The sequence below is a fragment of the Mesoplodon bidens genome (genome assembly GCF_964165515.1).
Source record: "Mesoplodon bidens genome assembly, chromosome: 3".
NCBI lineage: Eukaryota > Metazoa > Chordata > Mammalia > Artiodactyla > Ziphiidae > Mesoplodon > Mesoplodon bidens.
Window position 1 is genome coordinate 165,024,093 of NC_138178.1, and position 25,434 is coordinate 165,049,526.

At 47.8% G+C, this 25,434-nt stretch overlaps 2 protein-coding genes across 3 annotated transcripts in view; one reads left to right on the forward strand and one right to left on the reverse strand.

Moving 5' to 3' along the window:
• The first annotated feature begins 542 nt into the window (after positions 1-542).
• On the forward strand, positions 543-13,910 carry PSMC1 (proteasome 26S subunit, ATPase 1). The gene is made up of 11 exons (XM_081230033.1): positions 543-612; positions 3,811-3,864; positions 4,463-4,559; positions 6,434-6,558; positions 7,150-7,335; positions 7,524-7,652; positions 8,742-8,838; positions 11,004-11,193; positions 11,671-11,822; positions 12,398-12,552; positions 13,552-13,910. Exons 1-11 carry the CDS (start codon positions 610-612, stop codon positions 13,684-13,686), a joined length of 1,323 nt encoding a protein of 440 aa, XP_081086159.1. The 5' UTR covers positions 543-609; the 3' UTR covers positions 13,687-13,910.
• Positions 13,911-15,562: 1,652 nt separating this feature from the next.
• Positions 15,563-25,434, reverse strand: part of NRDE2 (NRDE-2, necessary for RNA interference, domain containing) — a 49,335-nt gene continuing 39,463 nt past the window's right edge. The window contains exons 10-14 of one of the 2 annotated variants that reach the window (XM_081230031.1): positions 23,768-24,154; positions 21,849-22,777; positions 20,197-20,335; positions 16,480-16,551; positions 15,563-15,962 (exon numbers count right to left, since the gene is read on the reverse strand). In XM_081230031.1, coding sequence (XP_081086157.1) covers positions 15,837-15,962; positions 16,480-16,551; positions 20,197-20,335; positions 21,849-22,777; positions 23,768-24,154 — 1,653 coding nt within the window. In that variant the 3' untranslated portion in view covers positions 15,563-15,836. Of the gene's footprint in view, positions 15,963-16,479; positions 16,552-20,196; positions 20,336-21,848; positions 22,778-23,767; positions 24,155-25,434 lie in introns of those variants that run through there. The other variant, XM_081230032.1, reaches the window with a different exon arrangement.

The following is a 25,434-nucleotide window of genomic DNA, read 5'->3' on the forward strand; positions in this document are numbered from 1 at the left end:
GAGGCCAAAAGGATGCTTGCCATCTTTCTGATGTTCTGATGGATGTAATAAATGACGAACTTTACAAACTGGGTGCAAGATGAGGACTTTTAAGTCAACATTTGGCATCATCACAAGTCATCAAAAAAAAAAAAAAAAGATTTACATGATTCATGAGACAACCTCTCGGATGAGCAGATTAATTCCAGAGACCAAATCAGAGCTTAAATGTTGGTGCAAAAGTATATGTTAACTTCTCAGTTCCAAATGCCAGTCCAGTTCTTGGAGAAGTAAGTACAGGTCTTCCCAGCTTGACTTTTGCATATTAAAAAAACTTATATTTTCACAATTGTCTTAGTTTGACAATCGAGGTCATTGTCTTAAGTTGTTGACAATAACCTAATAACTGCGATTAAAATTTTTTTTCAAGTGAAATATTTATAAGGCTCAAATCTCGCTTGTAAATTAGTGCATCATTGCCCACCCGCTCGCACAAGCCCTGAGAGCTCATTGGTGCGTGCGGGATTTGGTTCCTATCGGCCCCCGTGGCGTCCCTCGTCAACTTCCGCCCCTGACGGGCCGCCGAGGCGGTGCACTTCCGGCAGCGGCGGCTCGAGCGGCCGAAGCAAGATGGTGAGTGACTAAGGGTTTCGGCTGGTAGTGGCGGTGCGACGGGGTCGAGGCGACCCGAGGCGAGAGAACCAGGCGGCTGCCGGAGGCACTCGGTCCACCCGCCGGCCCGGTCTCCTGGGGCGGGCCTTATCCCGGGGCCCCGGGGCCGAGGCTCGGCACGGAGGGTCCCCCAGGCGGGCCACGGGGGCGGCGGAGCGGGTCAGGCGGCCCGGCCTCACTCCTCCGCCGGCCAGGGCTCTGGCAACCGGCGCGGGGTGTTTCGGCGGGAGCCTCCTCGAGTAACTGGGACGAGGGCTTTCGGAGCCGCGCAAGTGGAGGGATGGGCGGCTTGAGCGGAGGGAGGGATTCGCTCCAGCTGCGGAGGGAGAGCGAGCCGTGGGAGACCGCCCGGAGATGGAGGCATTTGACGGAGGCCTTAAGATGCCTTTCTAACAGGTGGACCTTGGAGGGAAAGGTCCCGTGGTGCGCTAGTAATAATAAAAGCAGCTAGCATTTATTCATTAGTTCGCGGATTGATGCTGCACTTTGACGGAAGGAGGGCCCAGGCTCTGCTCTAGGCGCTGGGGATACAGGGGGTGAGCATGACTGACCTAGTCTCTGCCTCTTGGAGCTTACATTCTCAAGAAGGCAGACAAAAAAAAATAGAGGAAGGGATATGTGATACGACGTCGGGGCGGGTGGCCGTCGCTTAGGGCTGTTCTGCAGAAGGGGATAGGATGGGGAGGGGTGGCTGTTTTACATAGGATGTCAGCGAGTCCCGAAGAGGAGGCGAGATTTGAGCAGAGATCTACATGAAATGAGAGAGTAGCCTGTGCAGATACCTGAGGGAAACTGGTCCAGGCAGAAGCAACAGCAAGTGCAAAGGGCCTGAGATGGGAATGTGTTTGGCCTGTATCGTGAACAGCAGGAAGTCCCGACCACAGTCTTACAGGTCTTAGGAGGACTTTGGGGTAGCAGTATTCCAGGTATGATAAACACGTGGCGGGTACTTTTCCAGCATTTGGTCATTATTCTTCTCAACAGTCCCTTGAGGTCATTATTATTATCCTCAGTTTACCCAGGAGGAAACTGAGACAGGGTAAGCGGCTGTGCTAGAACACAAACCCTGTGGGTCTTTGCTATGAGGTACTAGTTATCCAGGCAGTAGAGAAACACAGGTATTGGTGTCCCGTGGACCTGAGTGTGATTCCTGGCTACCTCTCTGACAGCTTTGTGACAAAGGGCAAGTCACTTAGCCTCTCTGAGCCTTCATTTCCTTATCTGTAAACTAGGGGTAATGATGGTGCCAACCTCATAGCGTCTGTAAGGATAAAACGAGATGATGCCCTGAGAATGTTTGGCACACTGCTTGGCATATAGTGTAACGCATAGACTTGTTATTATTTGAGGCTGAGAAACATCACGTAAATGGCCCAGACATGAAGAAGTTCGGGACCGACTCAGGAAAACGTCCTCCAGTGGGGCCAGACTTGTAGGATCATGGGAAAGGTAGATGAACCTGGGAAAAGTTAGTTGCAGCCAGTTTGGCAAGGGCCAGTTATGCCAAGCTAAAGAGTTTGGACATTACACTCTAAATGTTAGGGAGCAGTTGAAGGTTTTTGAGGAGATTTGAAGGATCGGCTCTTTGCTGTAGGCGGTAATAATTGGATTGGTGAGGGAAGAAACTGGACCTGGAAATCTCAGTTGGGAGACTAGAGCCCAAATAAGATATGATGGCCTGGACAAAACCAGGGACAGGGTGTGAACAGAAGAGAGTGAAGAACTGAACCAGAGTGGATTTGTTTCAGAGCCCAGACTTTATAACCAGACTGACAAAATCCTGACCCTGACATTTCTTATTCACCGATGATATTGTATTGAGTAGGTACCATGAGTCATGCAAATTTGAAGTGGTTTACGTGCATTACTTCATTTTCAGCGACAAATAGGGGCTAATACCATCCCCACTTTCCAGTTAAGGACACCAAGGCTCAGAGAGACGACTTGGCTTACCTGAGGTCACATAGCCTATTAGGAATGAAGTCGGAATTCAAACCTGGATACATTTATTTCCTTAGCCCATGTTCTTAGGCTTCTTGCAGTTGCTCATCTAGGCAGTAGGAGTAATGAACCCTACCTTGAAGGATTGTCCGGGACTGATGGAGGAGAACGTCTGGTACAGACTTAGGCGCATCGTAAACATCTCAGACATCAGCTGCCCCAGCCAACAGCACACTTCCTTAGGGGTGTAATTGATTGTAAAAGGCCTGCAATTTGGACGGCTTATTGCAGTAAAACTAATTCTATTTCCCCAAATTTCTCAGAGCCTTGAGTTACCTTCTTCAGAATAAAGTGCAGAGTTTTAAGAATCCTGCCTGTAGGGAAATAGGTTTGACCTTAACTCTTTCAGGTAACGATGAGAGGGTTGTTTTGTCCTGATAACGAAGCTGGTGCTGTATTAATTTAGAGGAAGTGATCTGAGGGAACAGAGAGCCCCTCTAATCAAGCAAATTCACTGTTGCTCATTTCAAATGCCCTCATTTCTGAGACACTGCTCTGTGTGAAACATTGTCCTGTAACTGAAGGGTCTGTTTTAAAGTCAGAAATCCCACTGAACTTCTTAATACACTAAGTTCTTGATAGCTTAAGGTGATTCAACATTTTAGATTGGGGAGAAGGACCTGCCCGAGCGCCCCAGGCTTTAGGGATGGGGAGGTATTTAAGCTGCCATTGAAAGGAAACTCTCCTGGATCTTGGTGTGATCCTAGTAAGGAGTAAGTGACTGATAAGTGATTGTTGAGTAGGTTAAATGATTTAGCTTTCATGGCCCAATTTCATGAAATATTCTCTTGGTGGCCTCAGCCAGGTAGTTTTATATTAGAGAGTGTCAGGCTGTATACCTTCCCCTCAAGAAAGGGTGGTCTTAAGATCTTAGTCTCATAATGACACACGAGTTATATCTGTTTCTTAATAGAGTTGTCCTTGATTTAAGATGCAGTCTGTGGCAAGGTGCACCATTGATCTCCTAACAGCTTTCCAGGAAAAAGGAATTCTGCCACATTAAATGTACACGTTGACTGCAAGGTATATCTTGAGTTCAGAAATGTTAAAATGTGGGGAAGTGTTGGTGTCTTAGAATCGCAGGAGAATAAGAAGGGTTTTTTGAGGTGACCATATTCTGAATTCATACCTCTGTCTTAATTTTCTTCTTTTTTTCAGGGTCAGAGTCAGAGTGGTGGTCACGGTCCTGGCGGTGGAAAGAAGGACGACAAGGTAAATAACTAAGAAGCCGGATGTGTCTGTCGTGTGAGTAAACGGCGGCAAACGTCGGATCTCGGCTGGGAAGTTCTTTGGGGATCCGTGAATTTTAAAATGCAAAATAAATGATCTCTATTCATTTAACCAGCCTAGCCTACAGATACAATACTCTTTTCGTGTTTTACAAAAGATAATTGACCGTCACATTAGGTATTTATGAATTAATGATTTTTAAAGGTGTACAATTAATAACGTTACAGAAGTGTTAAAATAAATTGCCTGTGATTTTAGTGTTTAATACGCTTAGGTGTGAAGAATTGTGTCAAATCATTTCACCTTAGACTTCTGGCATATAATTCTGAATTCTGACCTCTGTTCGTTATTGAATGGTCTATCAATGTGTATTATAATAAAGATCAGTTACATTCACACATTAACATTGCAGGAATGTAAAAACAGATTTTGGGGTTTTTTTAGGACCGTCTTTAATAACATCCTAAAAGATGAGGAAAATTATATTACCTGAAAATAGATGATGGTCCCGCATAAGTACGTTTGTGTTTTAATATGATTTCTGTGTGATTTTTTTTCCTTGCTATTCTAAAAACTCAAGGACAAGAAAAAGAAATATGAACCTCCTGTACCAACTAGAGTGGGGAAAAAGAAGAAGAAAACAAAGGGACCAGATGCTGCCAGCAAACTGCCCCTGGGTAATGACATGGTTCCAATTCCTAGGGGGATTGTCTCTCTGTGTGTAGCTTAGAGGTCTGAATGTGGAGACAGGAAACAGGGCGTGGTTGAAGCTCTAGGTCTGTGACTTTGTGGCATTCTCTAGGTTGGAATAAACGCTATATTTTGGTTTTAACAGTATACACGGGATACGACTTATTCATTTTAAGAAATTCCATTAATTTCCTTTAAATAACCAGCTCCTCTAGTGTATTAGAGTACGGGGTTAGATTAGAAAACTCGGGTTGAGCTTGATTACCTTAGAGATAAGATACACTTATTTCATGAAGACATGGAATTTAGCGTATTGGAACTCAGAGCATGCGATGCCTGAACATAAAATTTTTCAATGTCTTCCTACTAAGCAAGGAATAAAACTCAATCAGGTGACGTCGCCCAGCCCACTGCTCCATCCTCAGCCTCTCGCACTCCCCTTGTGTGTTGTGCTTCACACTGCCCTGCCTCGTGTCCTTTGAATCTCCTGCATCAGGGCCTTTGCTTCCCTCTGCTTAAAAATGTTCTTCCCCCAGTCCTTCCCGTGGCTGCCTGCTTCTCATCCCTTTAGACTTCAGCTCACATACCTCTGCCATCCTCATCTATCATCTAAACAAGTCTGTTCTTGCTTAGATGCAATAAAATAATTTTTAAAATATTGCTTGGTGGGCTTCCCTGGTGGCGCAGTGGTTGAGAGTCCGCCTGCCGATGCAGGGGACACGGGTTCGTGCCCCGGTCTGGGAGGATCCCACATGCCGCGGAGCGGCTGGGCCTGTGAGCCATGGCCGCTGAGCCTGCGCGTCCGGAGCCTGTGCTCCGCAACGGGAGAGGCCACAACGGTGAGAGACCCGCGTATCGCAAAAAAAAAAAAAAAAAAAAAAAAAAAATATTGCTTGGTTAATAATAGACAGTAAAAAAATGTGCCATTAACCTACCGTAGTGAATCAGTATGGTATTGATAAAGAATAGATCAGATCCCCAGAAGAGTGTATAAAGTTCAAAAACAGAGTCAAGTTATGGATAACTAATATGTGGTAAAGGTGACATTTCTGTTCTGTGGAAGAGGATGGGTTATTTAATATAAATGGCTGGCATCTTTTATTTGTTATTGAGAGGAAATGAAATTAGACCCCTTGCTCTTTGCCAGATGAATTAGATATACATATGTAAATAAGTAAATAAATGAAAATTCAGGAATACATTTAACCTTAGGGGAGGAGAGACCTTTTGAAGAAGCCAAGAAACCCAGAAACTACAAAAGAGAAGTTGTCTATATAAATGTTAAAAGTCCTATGTAGCACGAGACTTTAGGCCAAAAGAAAGAACACACGAGTGTGGAAAAAAATGTTTGCACATATGTTAATATCCCCAGTATTTCATAATCCTCCTATAAATGGATGTATGTGTTACAGCTAGGGTACAACAACCTATACTGACTGAACAGCACCTGCAGCTATCTTTATTAGCACCTGTGGGGAATAATAAACCAAAGCAAACCATCTTTTTGGTCAATGAGTGTTTTCTTCTTTGTAGACAGTTACCGTATGTCATTTATATTATCTGTTTGGTCATAGGCCTCATCCCATTATTGGGTTGGCCAAAAAGTTCATTCAGGTTTTTCTGTAAGATGTTACAGAAAAACCCGAACGAACTTTCTGGCCAACCCAATACATAAAATCCCTCTCCCCTTTGCATTTAGGCACCTGCTTACTTTGGGTCACCAAACTTTGAATTTTTCAGTGTCTGTCCAACTAAACTAAGTCTATTTTAAGTGTTAACTTCTTTTTGTTCTTCAGGATGAACCGAATTAATTGCAGACTTCAAGCTCCAAGTATAATAAAACTTTCTTTTTTAATTACAGTGACACCTCACACTCAGTGCCGGTTAAAATTACTGAAGTTAGAGAGAATTAAAGACTATCTTCTCATGGAGGAAGAATTCATTAGAAATCAGGAACAAATGAAGCCTTTAGAAGAAAAGCAAGAGGTAAATTGAGAAATTACTGTAACTTGTTTCTTTACCAATTGAATTCTACTTAGAACTTAAAACTGTTCATGAATAAATGAAATTCATTTTCTGGCTTTAATGAATTATTATTTAGCTGCCTTTAAAAAAATTTTTTTTACTTTACATTTATTAATCGATTGATTGATTGGTGGCTGCATTGGGTCTTCCTCACTGGGTCTTCGTTGCTGTGCGCGGGCTTTCTCCAGTTGCGGGGAACAGGGGCTACTCTTTGTTGCGGTGCACGGGCTTCTCATGGCGGTGGCTTTTCTTGTTGCGCAGCACGGGCTGCAGGTGCGCGGGCTCAGTAGTTGTGGCTCTTGGACTCTAGTGTGCAGGCTCGGTAGTTGTGGCGCACGGGCTTAGTTGCTCCACAGCATGTGGGATCTTCCCAGACCAGGGCTCGAACCCGTGTCCCCCGCATTGGTAGGCGGATTCTTAACCACTGTGCCACCAGGGAAATCCTTAGCTGCCTTTGAAAAGTACCAACTGCTTTGTGAATCTAGTGAACTGTCAGCATCGTCTACTTTTTAGGTCAAATCTGCTTTTCCTTCTTGGCCTACTCTTATGTAGGAGGAAAGATCAAAGGTGGATGATCTGAGGGGGACCCCAATGTCAGTAGGAACCTTGGAAGAGATCATTGATGACAATCATGCCATCGTGTCTACGTCTGTGGGCTCGGAACACTACGTCAGCATTCTTTCATTTGTAGACAAGGATCTGCTGGAACCGGGCTGCTCGGTCCTGCTCAACCACAAGGTAAGCTGATAGCCTAAGAAAGCCCGTCAGAGTGGTTGCTTCTTCCTTGCAGATCCGTCCACCCGTCCTGTGGAAGTCGATCACCAGAGCACTCCAAAGGGTAGAGAAAATTCTGTGATTGCCATTTCATCGTAAGTGGATTGTGTGAACCTTACATGCCTTTGCTAAAGCTTAATGTTCCCTGTTAGGTGCATGCTGTGATAGGGGTGCTGATGGATGACACAGATCCCTTGGTCACAGTGATGAAGGTGGAAAAGGCCCCCCAGGAGACATATGCTGATATTGGGGGGTTAGACAACCAAATCCAGGAAATTAAGGTATGTCAAGGAACCAGCTCTGGGGTTTTATTTATTGATTGATTTAAAAATATTTATTTACTTATTTACTTGGCTGCTCCAGGTCTTAGTTGTGGCACGCGGGCTCTTTAGTTGCGGCACGCATGTGGGATCTAGCTCCCTGACCAGGGATTGAACCTGGGCCCCCTGCATTGGGAGCGCGGAGTCTTCACCACTGGACCGCCAGGGACGTCCTGAGCTCTGGGTTTTCAGACCTTTGGTTTCTTACTGGTGTCTCATTTAGGGTGCTTGGCGCTGTTTTGCATGTTTTATTTTTTCTTTATTGATCACACCAGTAACTGACTCAGACCTTGCTAGTGGTGGTGTTTTGTGTTGTTACTACTGAGTTAGGTAATAGAAGTAAGTATGAATTGTATGATAGTTCTTGCAGCAGCAGTAGCTTAATACTTTTTACATGTAATGTTTAATAATTATCTGTGTGAACATGTTTCCAATTGTCCTGACTTCAGCTGTGGCTATCCAGAAGCCTCCAGTGATGTCTGGGGGTAGGGTGAGTGGCACACACTTGCACAGTGCTGGGGTCTAGAACGTTAACCCCAGCTCCTGCCGTGGTCCTGGGGTCAGGGGCACGTGGTGGGCCAGCCCTCTGCAGGTTCTTTCATCTGCAGGGAGGTCATTCAGAGTGATCACAGATCTCCACTGGTGAGACTCAGACAGCTGGGAAATAGCCGTCATGTCCCTAGGTGGTCACAACAGAAAATCTTGCCAGCTCCTGCCTGCAGTTTCGTTGAAAAGGGTGAATTTTAGCTTTAAGTTTCTTTTGCTCAGGAAGGGCTGAAATGTTACTCAAGGTTGACTTTTACTGGGAAATGAAAGGGAAATTGGGTGCTATTAGGAAGAGGGGATGGGTGCTGGGACCTCAGGTAGGACAGAGGTCCCCTTCAATATGTCCTTGCTGCTGGTGGAAGTCAAACATTGTCTCTAACAAGAATAGTAGAAATTTTAGCTTATTTTTGTTGAAAGTGAGATGTACCCATGATGTCAGTGAATGAATCTGATAAATTTCAGTAAGAAAGCCTTTTATTTTTACCAAGTGTCTGTTTTCTTTAGGAATCTGTGGAGCTTCCACTCACTCATCCTGAATATTATGAAGAGATGGGTATAAAGCCCCCTAAGGGGGTCATTCTGTATGGTCCACCTGGCACAGGTATGTGTGCTCTGTGTTGGTCACTTTCCAGGCACTGAGCTCATCTCTTGAGCAGCAGCATTAGCTGGTTATAATGACTTAGCTGTTGAGTGAGGATGCCACAGTTCCTTAGTTTGAAAATGTGCTCTAAGCAGCATTTTGGACATTTCTGAATAAGCAGCTCCTCTGGAAACATACCTATTGCATGAAAGTATATATTTCGGTATAATAGGTGTACTAAGAAACTGAACGATCTTAGGCTTGTAACTGTAGACTTAACAGAGTTAATGTGTTAAAAACAATAGTAGGAATTACAACAGAAGAGAAACACCAGTAGGAGGCAGCCCCCGCCCCCCGGAAATGCCTGCTCAATGTGAATGCATTTCCAGTTCCCCAGCACACCTGTTGTATACTCAAATGTGCTAGATTTATATGTTGTAAAACATAATGCTTTAAAATATTTTAAAGAGTAATGTGAGTCTGCTGAAAATATTTTGTAAGAAAAAATAAAAATAAACAGGGTGCTCAACTTTGGCTGTACGTTGGAATCACCTTGGGAGCTTTAAAAAGTACTGATGCCCACTCCCATCCCTGAAGATTCTGATCTGTTCATCTGGAGTGTGGCCAAGCATCAGCACCTTGGAGGACCACTGTTTTAAAAGCTATCCTGTGCTGTTCAGATTAGGTTCATCCTCCTGGTCCACTGGTACTGAACGAGTCTACCATTGGATGAATAAATGGATAAAGATAAAAATGCATATATGTATCTGGTTCATTATGCAGTAAGTTGACCTGAGTAAGTTGTGTAGTCATTGCTATGTAAATTCCAAAGGAAGAGAGGTTATTTGATTGAGTGAACTGAAGCCATGTTGCCAAGAGGGTCTATACTGAGGACTGCCCACGCTGGAGGGACAGGGAGCCAGCTATACCCTGAGGCAGGGAGCTACTGCAGCCTGTCATTTTATAGCCCAGGGAGGTGAGTTTCAGAGAAGCCAGCGACTAGCCCAAGGCCCTATTAGCTCTGGGAATTGAACTGGTACCAGGGCTGGAGCTGGAACACAGGCCTTCTGACCCACAGCCGTGAGCCTTCTTTGGGGCACAGGTGCTGACAAGGGCTGGAGCGCCGGGTGTCAGCCCTGTCGGGAGGAGGAGGAGACTGGTTCAGGGATCCCTCTGGCCATTGAACATCCAGCAGCTGAACCTGGCTGCCTCTGGACTGTAAGATCCCATCCACGTAGAAGGTCCTTTTGGTCTTCTGTCAGCCATCCTTAAATGATGCTCTCAGGGAGCAGTCCAGCCCTCGAATAGGCATTTGAACCTGCCACTCTGACTGCCCGGCTGAGGGAACGCCATTGCCCCGTCTTGTTGCAGAGCTTAACTCCCTGTCCTCCTTCCCGCTTGCATGAAATCTTCGGTGTCCCTCACTCGCCTCACTTCCCCTTACAGGCCTAAGGGTGGTCCTCTGCCAGCTGTGCCTCTAACTGCCTCTGTGTCCTGAGGTGACTGCCCAGCCCTCACCATCAAAGGGGCCATGGCCTTGAGCTCTAAAGTTCTTAAGTTGGTACCCTTTGCTTACTCTTGTTCTTGATCTGAAGGAGGAATATCAGGGAACAGAGCAGGGTTGGAAATGTCAGGTCTTTCCTGAGATCAGTGAGGAACGTCCCATAAGGGCACACCACAAAGGGAAAAGTCTCTGGAGCTTTCAGCAGCTCTCAGCTGTGGGCTTCATCAGGAGCTGGTCTTGGCTCAGCTGACTGAGCCCTGGGGTAAGCCCACAGCAACGTCTTCAGGTAGCCCCAGGGCACTGCAGGCCCTGCTCAGGGACACTATGTGTCCTTCGGTCAAACCTAGGGCTCCCGGGCCTTTTTTTCATCACTGATAGTTTTGTAGGAGTTGAGTTTGGTTCTCTAACCCTGGTTGCATAGGTCAGGTTAATATTATATGCAACTTTGCAGTAAAAAGTATTTTCTGACATTATCATGATGAATTTAGGAAGATGGTTAAAAATAATCAAAATATGTTTTTTAGGTTTTTTTTTTAATTTCCTCGTCTGCTTTGGAGAACAGAATGCTTTTCATAGAGGGATCCACCCATTCTTGATGTCTTCTTAAGGTGATAATGAGGGTTTTAAAGTTAAAACAGCACTTGAGATTTTCTTTCCCCCTTTTTCTTTCAATCTAAAATAGGTAAAACCTTACTAGCCAAAGCAGTAGCAAACCAAACCTCGGCCACTTTCTTGAGAGTGGTTGGCTCTGAACTTATTCAGAAGTACCTAGGTGATGGGCCCAAACTTGTTCGGGAACTGTTTCGAGTTGCTGAAGAACATGCACCGTCCATCGTGTTTATTGATGAAATTGATGCTATTGGGACGAAAAGGTAGACTTTCTCTTACCTCTTTTGTGATATTTAGAGGTAAAAACCATATGGCTCTTCTCTGAGAATGACTGACCGTTGGGCACTCCCTACATGGCCCCCATGTTGGTTTGCCACAGTCTCTACTGGGTCGCTTCCATGGGTGCTTTAGGCTCTGCTCTCCCACGTGCCAGGTAACAACTACCCGGCAGTTGATTGGTCAGTCAGTAGCCATGCCTTGAGCACCCGCTCTGAGCACGGCACCATCCTGACTCTGGAGACACAGCCATAAGGATGAGTCTCTGCCCTTGAGGAGCTGAATTGTGGAGACTGAATAAATCACATAATTTCAGGCATGAAAACCGCTATGAAAATAATGTGTTGTTGATCTTGGGCTTTGGGAGGGTGTGACTGTATATAGGCTGAGACAGCTGTGTTTTGTAATCCCCTTTAACAGGAGATCCGTTGGGTCTTCACGTCTCCCTCACTTCTTTTCCAAAGGTATGACTCAAATTCCGGTGGTGAGAGAGAAATTCAGCGAACAATGTTGGAACTGTTGAACCAGTTGGATGGGTTTGATTCAAGGGGAGACGTGAAAGTCATCATGGCCACAAACCGGATAGAGACTTTGGACCCAGCACTTATCAGACCAGGTCACGTTTGCTTTGGTTTCATTGTGGAGAATGAACGTCCTATGTGGATTTGTATTTCTTAGGAGCGCTTTGGGGAGAATATAAATGATACATGTAAGGCAGATACTGCCTTGAAACTTAGAATAATTCACCAAAACTGTGTTCCCTTGAGATAATCGTGACGTAGTGTGTGTAGCTTGGCCCTTTTAGCCTCGAGACGCCTTTTTTTTTTTTTTTTAAAGAAATAATTCATGACAGCTCAGGTCCATTTTTTACATTCAGGTAGTACCAAAAGAAGCAGTAGCTAATTTTACTGTCTTTTGTAATGTTTTTAACATGATTGATCTGTCCTTTTCCACTAACTGTGCCATTTAGGAATCGCTCCTTTCATTTGTTTCCCAAAGTACCAGAGCAGAGAGGATTTTGTGAATGAGATGAATTCAAACGTTGATATTTACAAACTACAGACATGAGTGTTCACTTTTTAAGATCTGGATTCCTTCCATAGCACGCTATGTGACTGAGACCACTCGTGTGGAGACTAAGGCCTCTCCTGGGGCCCCCAGGGGTGTGACTGAAAACCTTTATACCCACAGGCCGCATCGACAGGAAGATCGAGTTCCCTTTGCCCGATGAAAAGACGAAGAAGCGCATCTTTCAGATCCACACGAGCAGGATGACACTAGCAGACGACGTAACCCTGGATGACTTGATCATGGCTAAAGATGACCTCTCTGGTGCCGACATCAAGGTGAGGACCTGGGCTGGATTGTACCTCTTTGTTTTATCGTATGTGTGTGTGAGTTTGGACATGTCTTCCCAGATGACCAGAGTTTAAAGCAAGGCCTGGCAGCACTGCATACAGCCACAGCCTGCTTTCTGGGGAGGACCTGGGTTGATGCCACGGTTAGGTAGGGGCAGCACACACAGGCTGTTTCATGCTGGTGCCTGCACTGAACTGTGTATCCCTGGCATCTGTAGAACTAGGTTAGTGTCTCAGTTGGGGAGTAAATCTCTTTAAAATTTAAATAACCTTAAAATTCTGCACCAACTTTTTATTTAGAAAAATTTCAAGCCTTCAGAAAAGTTGCAACAAAAACACCCACATAGTCATCACCCCCATTTACCAAATGTTACCCTTTTACCTGTTTCTTCTGTATGCAGAAACACACTCTTTTCTGAACCATCTGAAATAAATATCCTAAAGGACATAACCAGATAGAATCTTCAATGCCAGGATTGTGTTTTTATCATATCATGTTGCTTGGGTTCTTGTTTTACTTTTGGCAAGTAATTATTGAGAAAATAAATACATTAGAATAAATACTGTACTGAAACTTGTAAATATTTAACCAGAAAATACAAGTTCTCTTCTGACTATAGGTAAATGAAATGGATGTACACTCTATGTGGGCTCTAAATTTCTGGAATAATTTTATCTATTTCTTAGGAAGATTACTGCCTTTAATGAAAGCAGGGCTGTGAGAACTTACTGGCCTGCCAGGCCACACGGCGGGGGTTGGAACCTGAGCCAGTCCTCTTCCTTAGTGAAATAATCCCAGTTTAAGCCACTTCAGGTCCTTTGAGGAAATAATTAGACTGTTTAATACATTTTAAAAATCTAATCGTTCCCAAATGGTTTGAGAACTTCGTGTTTAGGTTGGGTGCCTACACCAGATTTCAAAATAGCACTCTGAATTGTTAGAATAAAAAGTATTTCATTTTCTGAACACACTGTTTCTTCTTACAGGCAATCTGTACCGAAGCTGGTCTGATGGCCTTGAGAGAACGTAGGATGAAAGTAACAAATGAAGACTTCAAAAAGTCTAAAGAAAATGTTCTTTATAAAAAACAAGAAGGCACCCCTGAGGGGCTCTATCTCTAGTGGACCACAGTTGGCTTCCAGGAAAAGGCTGGAAGTGTGTCAACCCCCTCAGAGGTGTGAGGTTGGGGAAGTTGCCCAGGAGTCCATGTTGCGGTTGACCTTCACTAGCACAGCACCCCGAGTACCTTTTGAGCGTGATGTGTAGGATGCCCATGCAGCCCTCTTCGTATGTTGCTCGCGTGCAGTGCTCTCTTGCCAATAAAGTGTGCTCTTTCTCAAACAAACACTGAATCCTGTTTCTGGGCTCGCCATACCGGCCGCTCAGTAGCAGCAAGTCGGTGGATCCGGGTGTTGAGGAAGCTGGCTGACCAAAAGGACTGCAGACTCCAATACCTGCCGCCCCGTCGCACCCCCAGAGCTGGTGGCAGTTGTTCAACGGCAGCTGATGGGAAAGCAACGATCATACGTGAATAGCCGGCTAAACAACAGGGCTGAGGAGTCCCTACAGCCGTGGCTTCCCTTTTGGAAGGTCGGTGGAGCATGTGGGCTCTCAGCGCTCTGGAGGCAGGAAGGAGGTGTCGCTGTTGCTAAGAGACTGAGGCTCCTACCGAGAGTCCTCAAAAGGGCAGGGCCGAAGAGTCCCGCACCAGCCCCGCCATCCCTTGTTCTCGGGTTCAGAACCTGGTCTCTCCCAGGAGTGTTCAGAAACGTGTCAAGCTTCCCCTTCCCTTTTCTTTGTCTGTTATTTCCTGCTCTTCTCCCCTTTCAGAACAGTTCCATCTCAAAGCCTGGAAGCGGGGCAGATGAAGGAAAGCCTCCCCTTGGTTGGCCAACTTCCTTGGGTGCTCCGAGACGCTCTTTACAAAGTGCTCTAGGTCAGGGGTCCCCAGTCCCCGGGCCTCCACCTGTTAGGAACCACCGGGCCGAACAGCAGGAGGTGAGTGGCAGGTGAAGGAAGCTTCATCTGCCGCTCCCCATTGCTCGCACTGCGGCCTGAACCATCCCCCATCTCCCTCCCCCGCACCCCACCTTCTGTGGGAAAACTGTCTTCCACAAAACCGGTCCCTGGTGCCAACAAAAAGGTCGGGGACCGCTGCTGTAGCTGTGCTGCCCTCTGCTGCTTTTTCCCAACCAGTGTCCATCGATTTCTAGCCAAAATTCTACTCCACAGCACTGGCTTTTCTGGATGAGTTGCCAAGGAAATATGCTTTCAGCAATTCTAGAGAGCATGATTTAAAAAAAAAAAAAAAAGCCAGAGAGAAGCTGTCCACTTTTTAAAAAAGCAGGACCTCAGAGAAGATAAAGCAATTTCCTGTCAGTCAAATGTAACTCAGTTCCTGGAAATCAAAATGAGAGTGTGGCCAACACCGCTGAAAGCCACCTTCGGCACGTGTCACAGGCAGCACTGGGTTTGGTGGGAAGGAGCTCGCTCCATCCTCCACGACTGGCTGCTGGTGAGCTCCCCGGCAGCGGGCTCCTTATTTGTTCAGGCAGTGCTTTCTACATGGTAATGTACCCACAAAGTCCCCTAACGGCATCCTGTTAGAGCCCAGGTTCTGACAGCAGGGCTGGGGAGGGGCCTGAGGGTCTACATTGCTCCCAAGCGACGCTGGCTGCTCGGGCCATAGTCGAGGACGTCGCTGAACAGGGTTCAGGGAGTAATGAGAACTCGACACATTTGATACAGGTGAGAATACCAAGGTTTAAATGACTCCCCTCTGCTCTGGTCTGAAGATAAGGGTAAAATCTGCTCACCAGCCCAGGGGAGGAAGTCCTAGTATTGAGTAACCAGACCTTTTTTTGACTGCAAGACCCAGGAGACCTGGCAGGACCACCAAGGATGCCAACCGAGAAGGTACATTCACCCCAGCAGGGCTGGCGCTGGCTGGGCAGGGGAAGTGGACCAAACGAGAACTCACACACCAACCATGACAGGTTCAGTTATCACTTAGCGTGATTCCTGTCTATGCACATATCTACACTTACATATATAATATGCAGAACAATGGCTTTTGTGTCATTTGCACACGCAAAAAAAGTGCAAGAGGTGAGAGACCAGTAACCCAGACACAAGCTATCAAGAAAGAAACTCCAAAGGCAGAGGTCTTAACACGCTCGCACGCATGTGTCACCGTCTCTTCTGGTATCTCCTGGCTCCCACGGGGCAGGCGCCGAGGCCTCGGAGGCATGCCCCACTCCCCTCCTGGTCTCTAGTCCTCAAGCAGAAGCTCCAGCTCCTCCAGCGGCAGGCGCACCCGGAGCTCCTTCTCCGTCAGCAGGTCCAGGATCTCCTGCAGCTCATCAGGGAAGTACTCCACGGCATCCAGGTACAGCACCTGGGGCCGGAGAGCAACACCCTCGTCAGCTGCCGCTCCCTTCAGCTGCCCCGCCACAGCCCACGCTCCCCTTGCTGTCCTAACCCGGCAACGCCTTGACGTGCTTCAGGAAGGGCTGAGCTCAAAAGCAGAGGGAAAGCAAGTAAACTCAAAGTGAGACCCTCTCTTTCCAAAGTGGGGCCAGCAGCTGTTGGCAGACACTGCGGTCACCATCAGTCTGGTCTCTGAACGTCTCCTGACTTGGGCTGTACAGGGCAGAGCTGAGACGCGGATCCCAACGCGCTCAGCATCTGGGCTGAGCTTTGGGCAAGTGTTGGGAACCAGCCGCCTATAGCAACGCTCCCATGAAACGCCAGCTCCAGTGCAGGGAAAGGAAACAAACGCCCCTCCGTCTCCAAAGGGGATACTTTGACTATGGAAAGGCCTGGGAAGTGCCCTGTCCCCATGACACTGACTGGATGAGGCTTGGCAGGGAGGTCCTTGGGAATCTGAAGAGACCGTGGCCTTTAAAACTCACCTTTGCCCAAGGACAATTCTGAAGTGCTTTGTAGAACACACCTTTGCTTCTTTCTTTATTTCCTAAGGAAACCTGAGGCAAGGGGAAAAAATACAAAAATGATGAAAGAGAATCCAAGGCCATCCCGGTACTGATCCACCCGGGGCACTGCCACAGTGGCTGATGGGTGGTATGAGTCCATGTACCACGGGATGCCCTCAGGGGCCACTGCTGTGTCTCAGTGGGCCTGGAGTTGACCTTTAACACTTATGACTTGTTTTCATCTCCTCCATCACTGTGGGCCATCACACCTGGCATTACTAAGAGTGCCTAGAACGAGGCCTTGTGCGTGAGGTGAGGGTGATAACTTTACACAGAGAAAATATTTGCTTTAATACTTGCCATTTTCTGAAAACTATCTTAGAGAAATGAGGTAACCAGGATTACTGAATCAGTAACCTTATCAAAAGCAAATTTTGGGTCAGAAATTTCAGTCTGAGAGCACGCAGATATTCAGCATGTTTTTAATCTAAGCACATTTTTATACTAAGATATAAAATCCTTATATCCTGTATCAATTCACAGGCGCTTTTCCCACACCTGCTGCGGAAGCCGGAGCAGCGTGTGTCCTTCCCTCCATATCCCCGGGCCTCTCCCAAGTCCCAGGGAGGGATCTGTCCCTCCTCCAGGGAGTCACAACCCACTGGGCAGCTCCCCAGGCGGGCGTCCGCAGCTGTGAATGGGCACAAGCCTAGCTCACGGAACTGAAGTCTGTTCCTGGGCTTCCTGCCCACCCACCTCCGCCAGACTTCCCCTTCCCACAGCAGAGCTTTCTAGTGGACGCTGGCTCAGCCCACCAGGCAGCCAGGGCATGGTGTCCAGACAGGACTGGTGGGGGCTGTTGACCGACCTCTCAGAAATGTGGGGGATCAAGAGACCCCCATCCACAGCTCAGGACCTCTATCTACCAAGGACGGCCTCGCCTCCTTTTCGGATCTTTCAGGTTAACTCCCACAGTCAGGAAGACTGGAACTCCGGGCTGTAACCAGCTGGCATCTGTGATGACCTTCAGGCCGGCAAGGCGCGGGCCTTCCTCACCCCCTCCAAGTGCCGCCCACAGAGTCAGCCGCGTGGCCCGGGGGACTCCTGCCTCCCTCCCTGGTATGAGCCTCGGCCATTCTGAGGCTGGACCTCTGAATTTATACCCAAGAAGCCAGTGTGAGCTGTCCTTCCTTCACACACCAAAATACTTCAGTGTCCTCTGCTAAAATAGTAACTACACTTAAGGCTTTGTTTGTTCCTGAAAGAACACTGTACTCCTGTACTTTCTCAACCACTGCATTTGTGAGACTCACAGTTAATCCTGGAATCCAGCAAATCCAGGTACGTAAGTTGGCTAGCCTCAAATGAGAACTGCCCTCTGCTACTTCCTTCATCAGTCGGCCACTGGAAAACGCCTTTGCTGCATCAGGTATGAAAGGGTTAAAGGCCAGGTGAAAGCGTGGTAGTGACCGTTTTTCCTCCAGGGAGCCAGAGCCACATCCTTCCACAGTGGCCCCACGGCGTCCTGCCCTCTCCTGGCGCTCAGAGCCTACACCTCACAGTTTGGCCCTAATTTGATTTTTTCCTGAGTTTATCAAAGCGTTAGGAGCTCACCCAGATGCCTCAGAAACTGCTAGGGGAAATCACTGCTCTAATTAATTCTTGGTCTGATGCTAATCTTTCCAAAAAGACAGACATTCCTTAATGGTCCCCGTCTTTTTTTTTTTTTTTTTTTTTTTTTTTTTTTGTGGTACGCGGGCCTCTCACTGTTGTGGCCTCTCCCGTTGCGGAGCACAGGCTCCGGACGTGCAGGCTCAGCGGCCATGGCTCACGGGCCCAGCCGCTCCGCGGCATGTGGGATCTTCCCGGACCGGGGCACGAACCCGTGTCCCCTGCATCGGCAGGCGGACTCTCAACCACTGCGCCACCAGGGAAGTCCCCCCGTCTTTTTTTCTAAGTCAACAAGAATTTTTCTGTCTACAGTCCGCCCAGACTTGGCTCATGGCAGATCCTCAGTAAAAGTACTACAAGTTTGCACTTCACCCTATTTGTCTCTACCTAAACAAGACTGGAGAAGTTAAACTGGCAAGTGTGCAAGCTCTCCCTCTTTTTAAATTTAAAGTCTTTCACTGGCTTAGACTCCCAGAGTGTTAGCGCTGGAACCATTAGGGAGCATCTGGCGCGCTCCTTCAGGGCGGGCCTGACCACGGGGGTGGAGCTCAGTGGGAACCCAGCCCTCCTGCTGCGCCCCAGTGGCCTCCTCTGGTAACGGGCAGGGCCCGCGTCCAGGCCGCGCGTGCCCACGGACACCATGCTGGCGTCCGGACTTCTGAAGGTTTCCGTTTCACACAAGGGAGCCAAGACGTAAAATCTGAGCTTCTGAGTCTGAAGAATAAACATTAAAAACACAGAAACTTCGGTGGTAATTCATCTTGATGCCGACTTCTGCCCACAAAACTGTGCCCGTTTGTCCTGGGTGTGCTGTCCTGAGATGCGTCCTTCCCTGCTACTCAGGCCTTTCAGAGGTCAGGGGAGGTGCTCCCCGATGAATTCTGGACTCTAAGAGGATGGGGGAGGCCCAAACCTCTCCTAACCCCTAACTTACTCTCTCTGTATCTCTTTACACCCGACTCTGTCAAATGTCAATGGGAAATGTTCAAATACTTTGATCAACTTCTGAGAAATTATCCTATGGAAACAGTCAGAGAGATACATATTTATCTTTTTTCAGGAAGGTCACTTCTGGCTTCTGAAAGGTACAATATTCAATGGCGGTCACTCTGATATGATTCAACAGCCTTGAGCTAAACAACACTCAAGTGGCCTAGAAGACTGTTTCTAAAAAAGCATGCAGGGCTTCCCTGGTGGCGCAGTGGTTGAGAGTCCGCCTGCCGATGCAGGGGACACGGGTTTGTGCCTTGGTCTGGGAGGATCCCACATGCCGTGGAGCGGCTGGGCCTGTGAGCCACGGCTGCTGAGCCTGCGAGTCTGGAGCCTGTGCTCCGCAACGGAGAGGCCACAACAGTGAGAGGCCCGCGTACCGCAAAAAAAAAAAAGAAGAAAAAAAAGCATGCAATTTAGCAGTAGATATATTATAGTAAAGGAGGCCCAGCCCAATGCCAAGCCTTTAAGCAAAGGCAAAGACAGTTCAAGACTCCAGGAATGAAGCCCAGGAACCACCTTTCAGCCTGCACAACACATTAACAAAACTAAATGGCCTCTCACCATATTCAATCATCGTGGTACTTTTAAGTAAAGACAAAGTTGCTTTGGAAAGGTCTATTTTAAAAACCACATTCCAGATTGAATCTTATCTTTTAGTAACAAAACAGAATCAGGACCTGGAAATTCTTAGAAGCAGAATGGCAACAAATTTAGGTCTCTTTCAAATGAAAGCTCTTAGACCATTTCCAAGTTGTTGACTCAACAAAGTCAACTAGGAGAAAGCCACATGACATTCTGCTGCAGTGAACAGCCCAGGCATCACTCCTCGCTACCATTCTACCAAAGGCCCCAGTTGAAAAGGCAACTTGTGACCCCTCCCACGTCCTGAGGGACCTGACGTCATCCCACCAGGACGCCCACAGGATGAGGCAAGGCTGAGAGGGGTGCGGGCTGCTGGACACCCACACCGCTCACTTACAAAGGAGAAAGCAGAGCTCTGCATAAACACAAAAACTCCGCATCTTTTCTTACCAAAAAATTCAAATACATCCTCCACAGTAAAGGGCACTGGCTGCCGTAGTCACTCCGCATCGCATTTTCAAACAGGGCTCTGATCCGATGCGTCAGGCCGGTCTCGGGAATGGTGGCGTAGACCTCTCTACCATCTACCCTGCAAGACAAAAGCTCATGTAACTCCAAGACAACTTCCCACACCTACGTTGCAGTGGGAAGAGATACGTCAGTGACAGCAGACGTCAGCGACAAGTGGATCTGAGCACGTCGGAGGCAGTGCTGCGCCCAGGTCTGGGGACACGGGGGTGCAGGATATAGTATGATGTGGCTCCTCCAGGGCCAGAGGAAGCCAGAGTCCAGGGTGCTGTGGTGTCTCCACCACACTGGGTCTGCCCAGAAGGCACACAAACTCCCTGCTTCTCTGTTTCCTAAGGAAAACCTACCCTTTCATCAGCAGAGTGCAAATTTTACCGTATGGGAAAGACCTTTCAGTTGAAAGTAGAGTGAATAAAATCCTGATGGAAGAAGTAAAAAAACAAGTAAACTGAAATACTATTCTGGACCTCCCTGGTGGCTCAGGGGTTACGAATTTGCCAGCCCATGCAGGGGACACGGGTTCAATCCCTGGTCCGGGAAGATCCCACGTGCCGTGGAGCCACTAAGCCCTTGCACCACAGCTACTGAGCCTGCACTCTAGAGCCCACGAGCCACAACTACTGAAGCCCGCGCACCTAGAGCCTGTGCTCCGCAACAAGAGAAGCCACCACAGTGAGAAGCCCGCACACCGCAATGAAACTAGAGAAAGCCCACGTGCAGCAACGAAGACCCAATGCAGAAAGAAGGAAGAGAGAGAGGGAGGGAGGGAGGGAGGGAGGGAGGAAGGAAGGAAGGAAGGAAGGAAAAGAAAGAAAGGAAGGAAATAAAAGTTAAAAATAATTTATAAAAAAAAAAGAAAGAAATACTATTCAAAGGCAATTCTGAACACTCGATTTCTAAGGTCAGAGTGAAGTAACAACAAAGCTTCTGGAAGGAACAACAATGCCTAAGCCAATATGTTCCCAAGCCTGTCGTTTAACCTTCAGATATAAAATACTGTATCCAAAAAAAACCCAAAAACCATTTAAAACATGACACTGTTATCGTCAGTAATAATAACAGAGGCTTGTAATTAGTCTGCACTCTCTTTGTGCTCGGTACTCACCCTTCCCAGCAACCCTCTGAGGCAGTTCTTTATTCCCATTTTACAGAAGGGGGAACCTACTGGAGACATGAACTGACTTGTCTAAGATCACACAGCTGCTAAGAGCTGGGATTTGACTCCAGATTCCAACTCCAGAGCCTGTGCTCTTACCCCCATGCTTTTACTACACCTTCTCAGACAGCTGAAGACCTGGCAGTCACCACTCATGCACCATAAGCAATGCTCAGGGATCCCAAAAAGCACGGCCTAGGGAGACAGCCACAGGAGCCTCTGACGAAAGGTGTTGCTACTTGCAAGTCTCTTACTCCTTTTTCACCATGTTTTTCTACAACACAGAGAAACCCCCCGGCAGGCGTTCCAGGCCCGGGCCGCATTCACTTCTGTATTCTGGAGGCCGAGTGGGTGGTGGGAACACAGCAAGCACTGCGTAAAGCTTTCTGGACACACGGACAGGATGCTCTGTAATTACCTCTGCACAGTTTCCACTAGTCTTTTCCTCATTTTCTCAGCTTCAATTGCGAACAACCACGGCTCCAAGGCTTTGGCAGACCTGGTGATCACATCGAAGAATCTTCTGGTCCTACTGGCACTGTGGGACTTACTCTGAATCTGTACATACGACCTCCAAAGAACCTGGTTGTCCGGATACAACTTTAAAGCCTCCGAGAGAGCCTCTCGCAGAGGAGCCAGAGGGTAGACGGCGACTTTCATGTGGAATCTGAGCAGGCTCGTGTGCATCAGGGTGACGGCCTCAAGAACCCTGCTCAGGCTCGGGGGGCTGGCACTGCTCTCCAGACCAGGGCCCTCTGCGGAAACAGAGACCTTGTGTTTTGCAAATACCTGCTCATATATCCGCACAGCGGCGTCGATCCCTATGGTCAAATACTGGAAGAGCATAAAGCATTTAACCAGGCTAATCAGGTGGCTAAAGGAGTCGGCGGGAGCTGGATCGGAGACACAGCTCTCCCCCAAACAGTCCTGCAGCGCGTGTTCATAAGCCTTCCGAGCTTTCAAAATGTGAACGGCCAAGACTTGCCCGGCGTAGGGCCCGTAGGCCCCATTCTCAGTCAGTCTGGTCAGTACGTGAATGGCTCGGTCTGGGGCGGCCCCTCTCACGTCCGGCAACAGCTCCACCTCCAGCTCGGCGTAGAGGAGACCGAGCTCACACAGCTCACGGTCCTTCAGTCCTCCGCTCCCTGCCATGCCCAGTGCTGTATCGAAAACTCTTCTGGCGTCCTCCGTGTTGCCGAGCAACCACTCCAGATGCGCATACTGCTTCCAGAGGCAAAAATTGTTGCGGTTGTCTGGCTCCTTAAGGAGATTCTTGGCTAGTTTTTTGCAGTTCTTTCCTTGTGATTTTAATCTCTTCTTGTTTTTAGTGTGCAGACACCAAACGACCTAAAGGTAAAAAGAAAAGAATGATTCCAAGTGCTCTGTGATATTAACGACATCCCTTTGTACCGTCAGCTGCAGAAAGCCACACAAGGCGTCCCCACTGCCTTCCTTTATCACGTGTCTGCTAAACACTTAGGCTCTCTGAGAAACAAATCAGGATTCCACCAGGGCCACAGGAGCCCCAAAACGAACACATCTAGTTTTCCACCTGAAACCCTACAAAGAAGGCTTATATACTCCATGTGTTCTTCTCCAAAGATAGATGACCACCAAATTTTACCAGGCACTTTTTTTTTTTTTTTTTTTTTTTTTTTTTTTGCGGTACGCGGGCCTCTCACTGTTGCGGCCTCTCCCGTTGCGGAGCACAGGCTCCGGACGCGCAGGCTCAGCAGCCATGGCTCACGGGCCCAGCCACTCCGCAGCATGTGGGATCCTCCCGGACCGGGGCACGAACCCGTGTCCCCTGCATCGGCAGGTGGACTCTCAACCACTGTGCCACCAGGGAAGCCCCCAGGCACTATTTTAATAATACATACAGCCTGGTGTGTGCAACCTGCAATTAAAGCATCAGAACTTTGGGTTTTATAATTCAATACTAACCGGTGGCCAGCAGAGGGCAGAGGAGTCAACCCTAGACGAACTTCTAGCAGATACTGAAGAGCAGCATAAGTAAGTAGCTTATTTCATCTATTTTAATAAGCCCCTAAATGCTCTAACCTGGCTTAAGCTTAAGCTTGGTCCTTAACACTAACTGCTCACATGATCACAGACATCTGGTAATAAAGAGTCAACACAACAAACAGCTCCCGTCACTGACACGCTGGACTCACTCCCACCTTCCTCCTCTTCCCCGTGGCCCCTCAGAAGGGGCAGCCACACACCCGGTGGTGCTGTGGCCCAGAGCCCTGAAGAACACCAAGAGCCTGGCCATCCCCCTGACAAACAGCGACGGGAAATGAGGTCCTCACACAGGGGAGAGGAGGCCGGAGTTACCTTTGCAATCTCGTACCGTAACCAGGAGAAGCAGAGCTCAGACCTCTCCTCGCCTGAAAACAAAGGCATCACGAGGTGGAAGATGCTGCGGATGAACTCCTCGCCCTCTCGACTGTGACCCCTGGTCCAGTGCCGGCAACCCAGCTGGTCCATGCGTCCGACACAGCTGACACCGGAAAATGAAAGGTTGAGAAAAGTCAAGGGCTTTTCATCATAAAGTCCATTGTCAAAGATGCTGTCCTCATCCATGGCCAGATAGAGGCAGGAGGCCGGAGGGCTGAAGCCGGAAGGCACACCCAAGAACTGCAGAAAGGCTGCAATCAGCTGAAACTGAAGATCCGGGCTGGAAAGTCGGATCAGAGACTGTCCAATATCATCAAACAACACCTGCAACAAAGACAAAATCAAGTGACCGAATGCAACAAACGAAAAAGCCTTCACAATTTTTTCCACAATTCTTTTTATAGGGATATACTTAACGAGTCAACATTATTCAAATTAAATTTTAAACAGACAAGAGCTAGGTTGTCTGCAAGACGCAAAAAAGCTAGAGGCCTCCCAAGGCAAGCTGAGGGCAGGAGGGTGAGTGCCAGGGGTCCTGCAGCGCCGGCAGCATCTCACACGTCCTGGGAATCCTCCACAGGAGGGGACACCAAAGCGGAAACTTTCAGTCTCCTAACGGATTCACAGGAAATCTAAAATCACATTCACTTCTTTTTTTTTTTTACATTCACTTCTGAGAACACACAAAATTGCTTTTCTAGTTACTTTGATAAGTTACCATTGTGAAAAATTTTTATTTTAAGATAGAAGAGCTTTACTACTTTGTGGTTTCTTTGTATAAAATTGCTTCAGGAAATGAAAAATATGCTAAAAAATACACAAACAGCAGCACAGTAAAAAGGAAACTGCAGGAGCAACAGACCATGCTGAAAGCAACTGTAAGAGCCTAATACTGACTGTAACTGTTTGTAGCTGATTTCACGTAGTAACTGTAAAACGTAAGGCCACGGGGACTACACTGCGTCTCAGGTCCTGCTTATCTGACTGGTCTCTGTGGCCCTCAGCAAAGAGGAAATCAAAACACGAGCACAATAAAAGTGCACTACCTGGGACTCAGCTCATCAAAACCATCACTAATCAGAAAGCTTTTTCTCCTCCAGGCTTTGACTAGAGAAAAAAATCTAAGAAATCGCTCGCGGCAGTAGTTTGCTCCAGAAATGGGCTTCCGGGAAGCCGCCAAAATGCTGAGCCTTGAGAAATAACTTCTGAAGGGTGACCATGAACTCTGTAAAGCCATCAGACACCGAAGACCGAGCCCACCCACTCTGCCTGAAAACTTCAGCTCGGCGGGGCGGGGCCCTCACGGGCAGGCTCGCCACACGACGGACGGTCGCCACATGAGCAGCCATTCCCCTGGGAGCTGGCCCTTCCCCCCTGCCCAGAGGCCACCCCCGTCCTTCCTCCCAGTGCTGTTTTCTCATTCTGGCCACTCCTCGAACATCCCCGGCCCTCTGGTTCCTTCACTCGTGCTGATCCCTCTGCCTGGAGCCGAGGCTCTGGCATCAAATAAATACTGTCCACATCCAGGACTATTAACGGAGCGCTCACCACTGGGCAAGCTTCGTCCAGGCACTGGTGACGCAGCAGTGACGGAAACAGGCAAA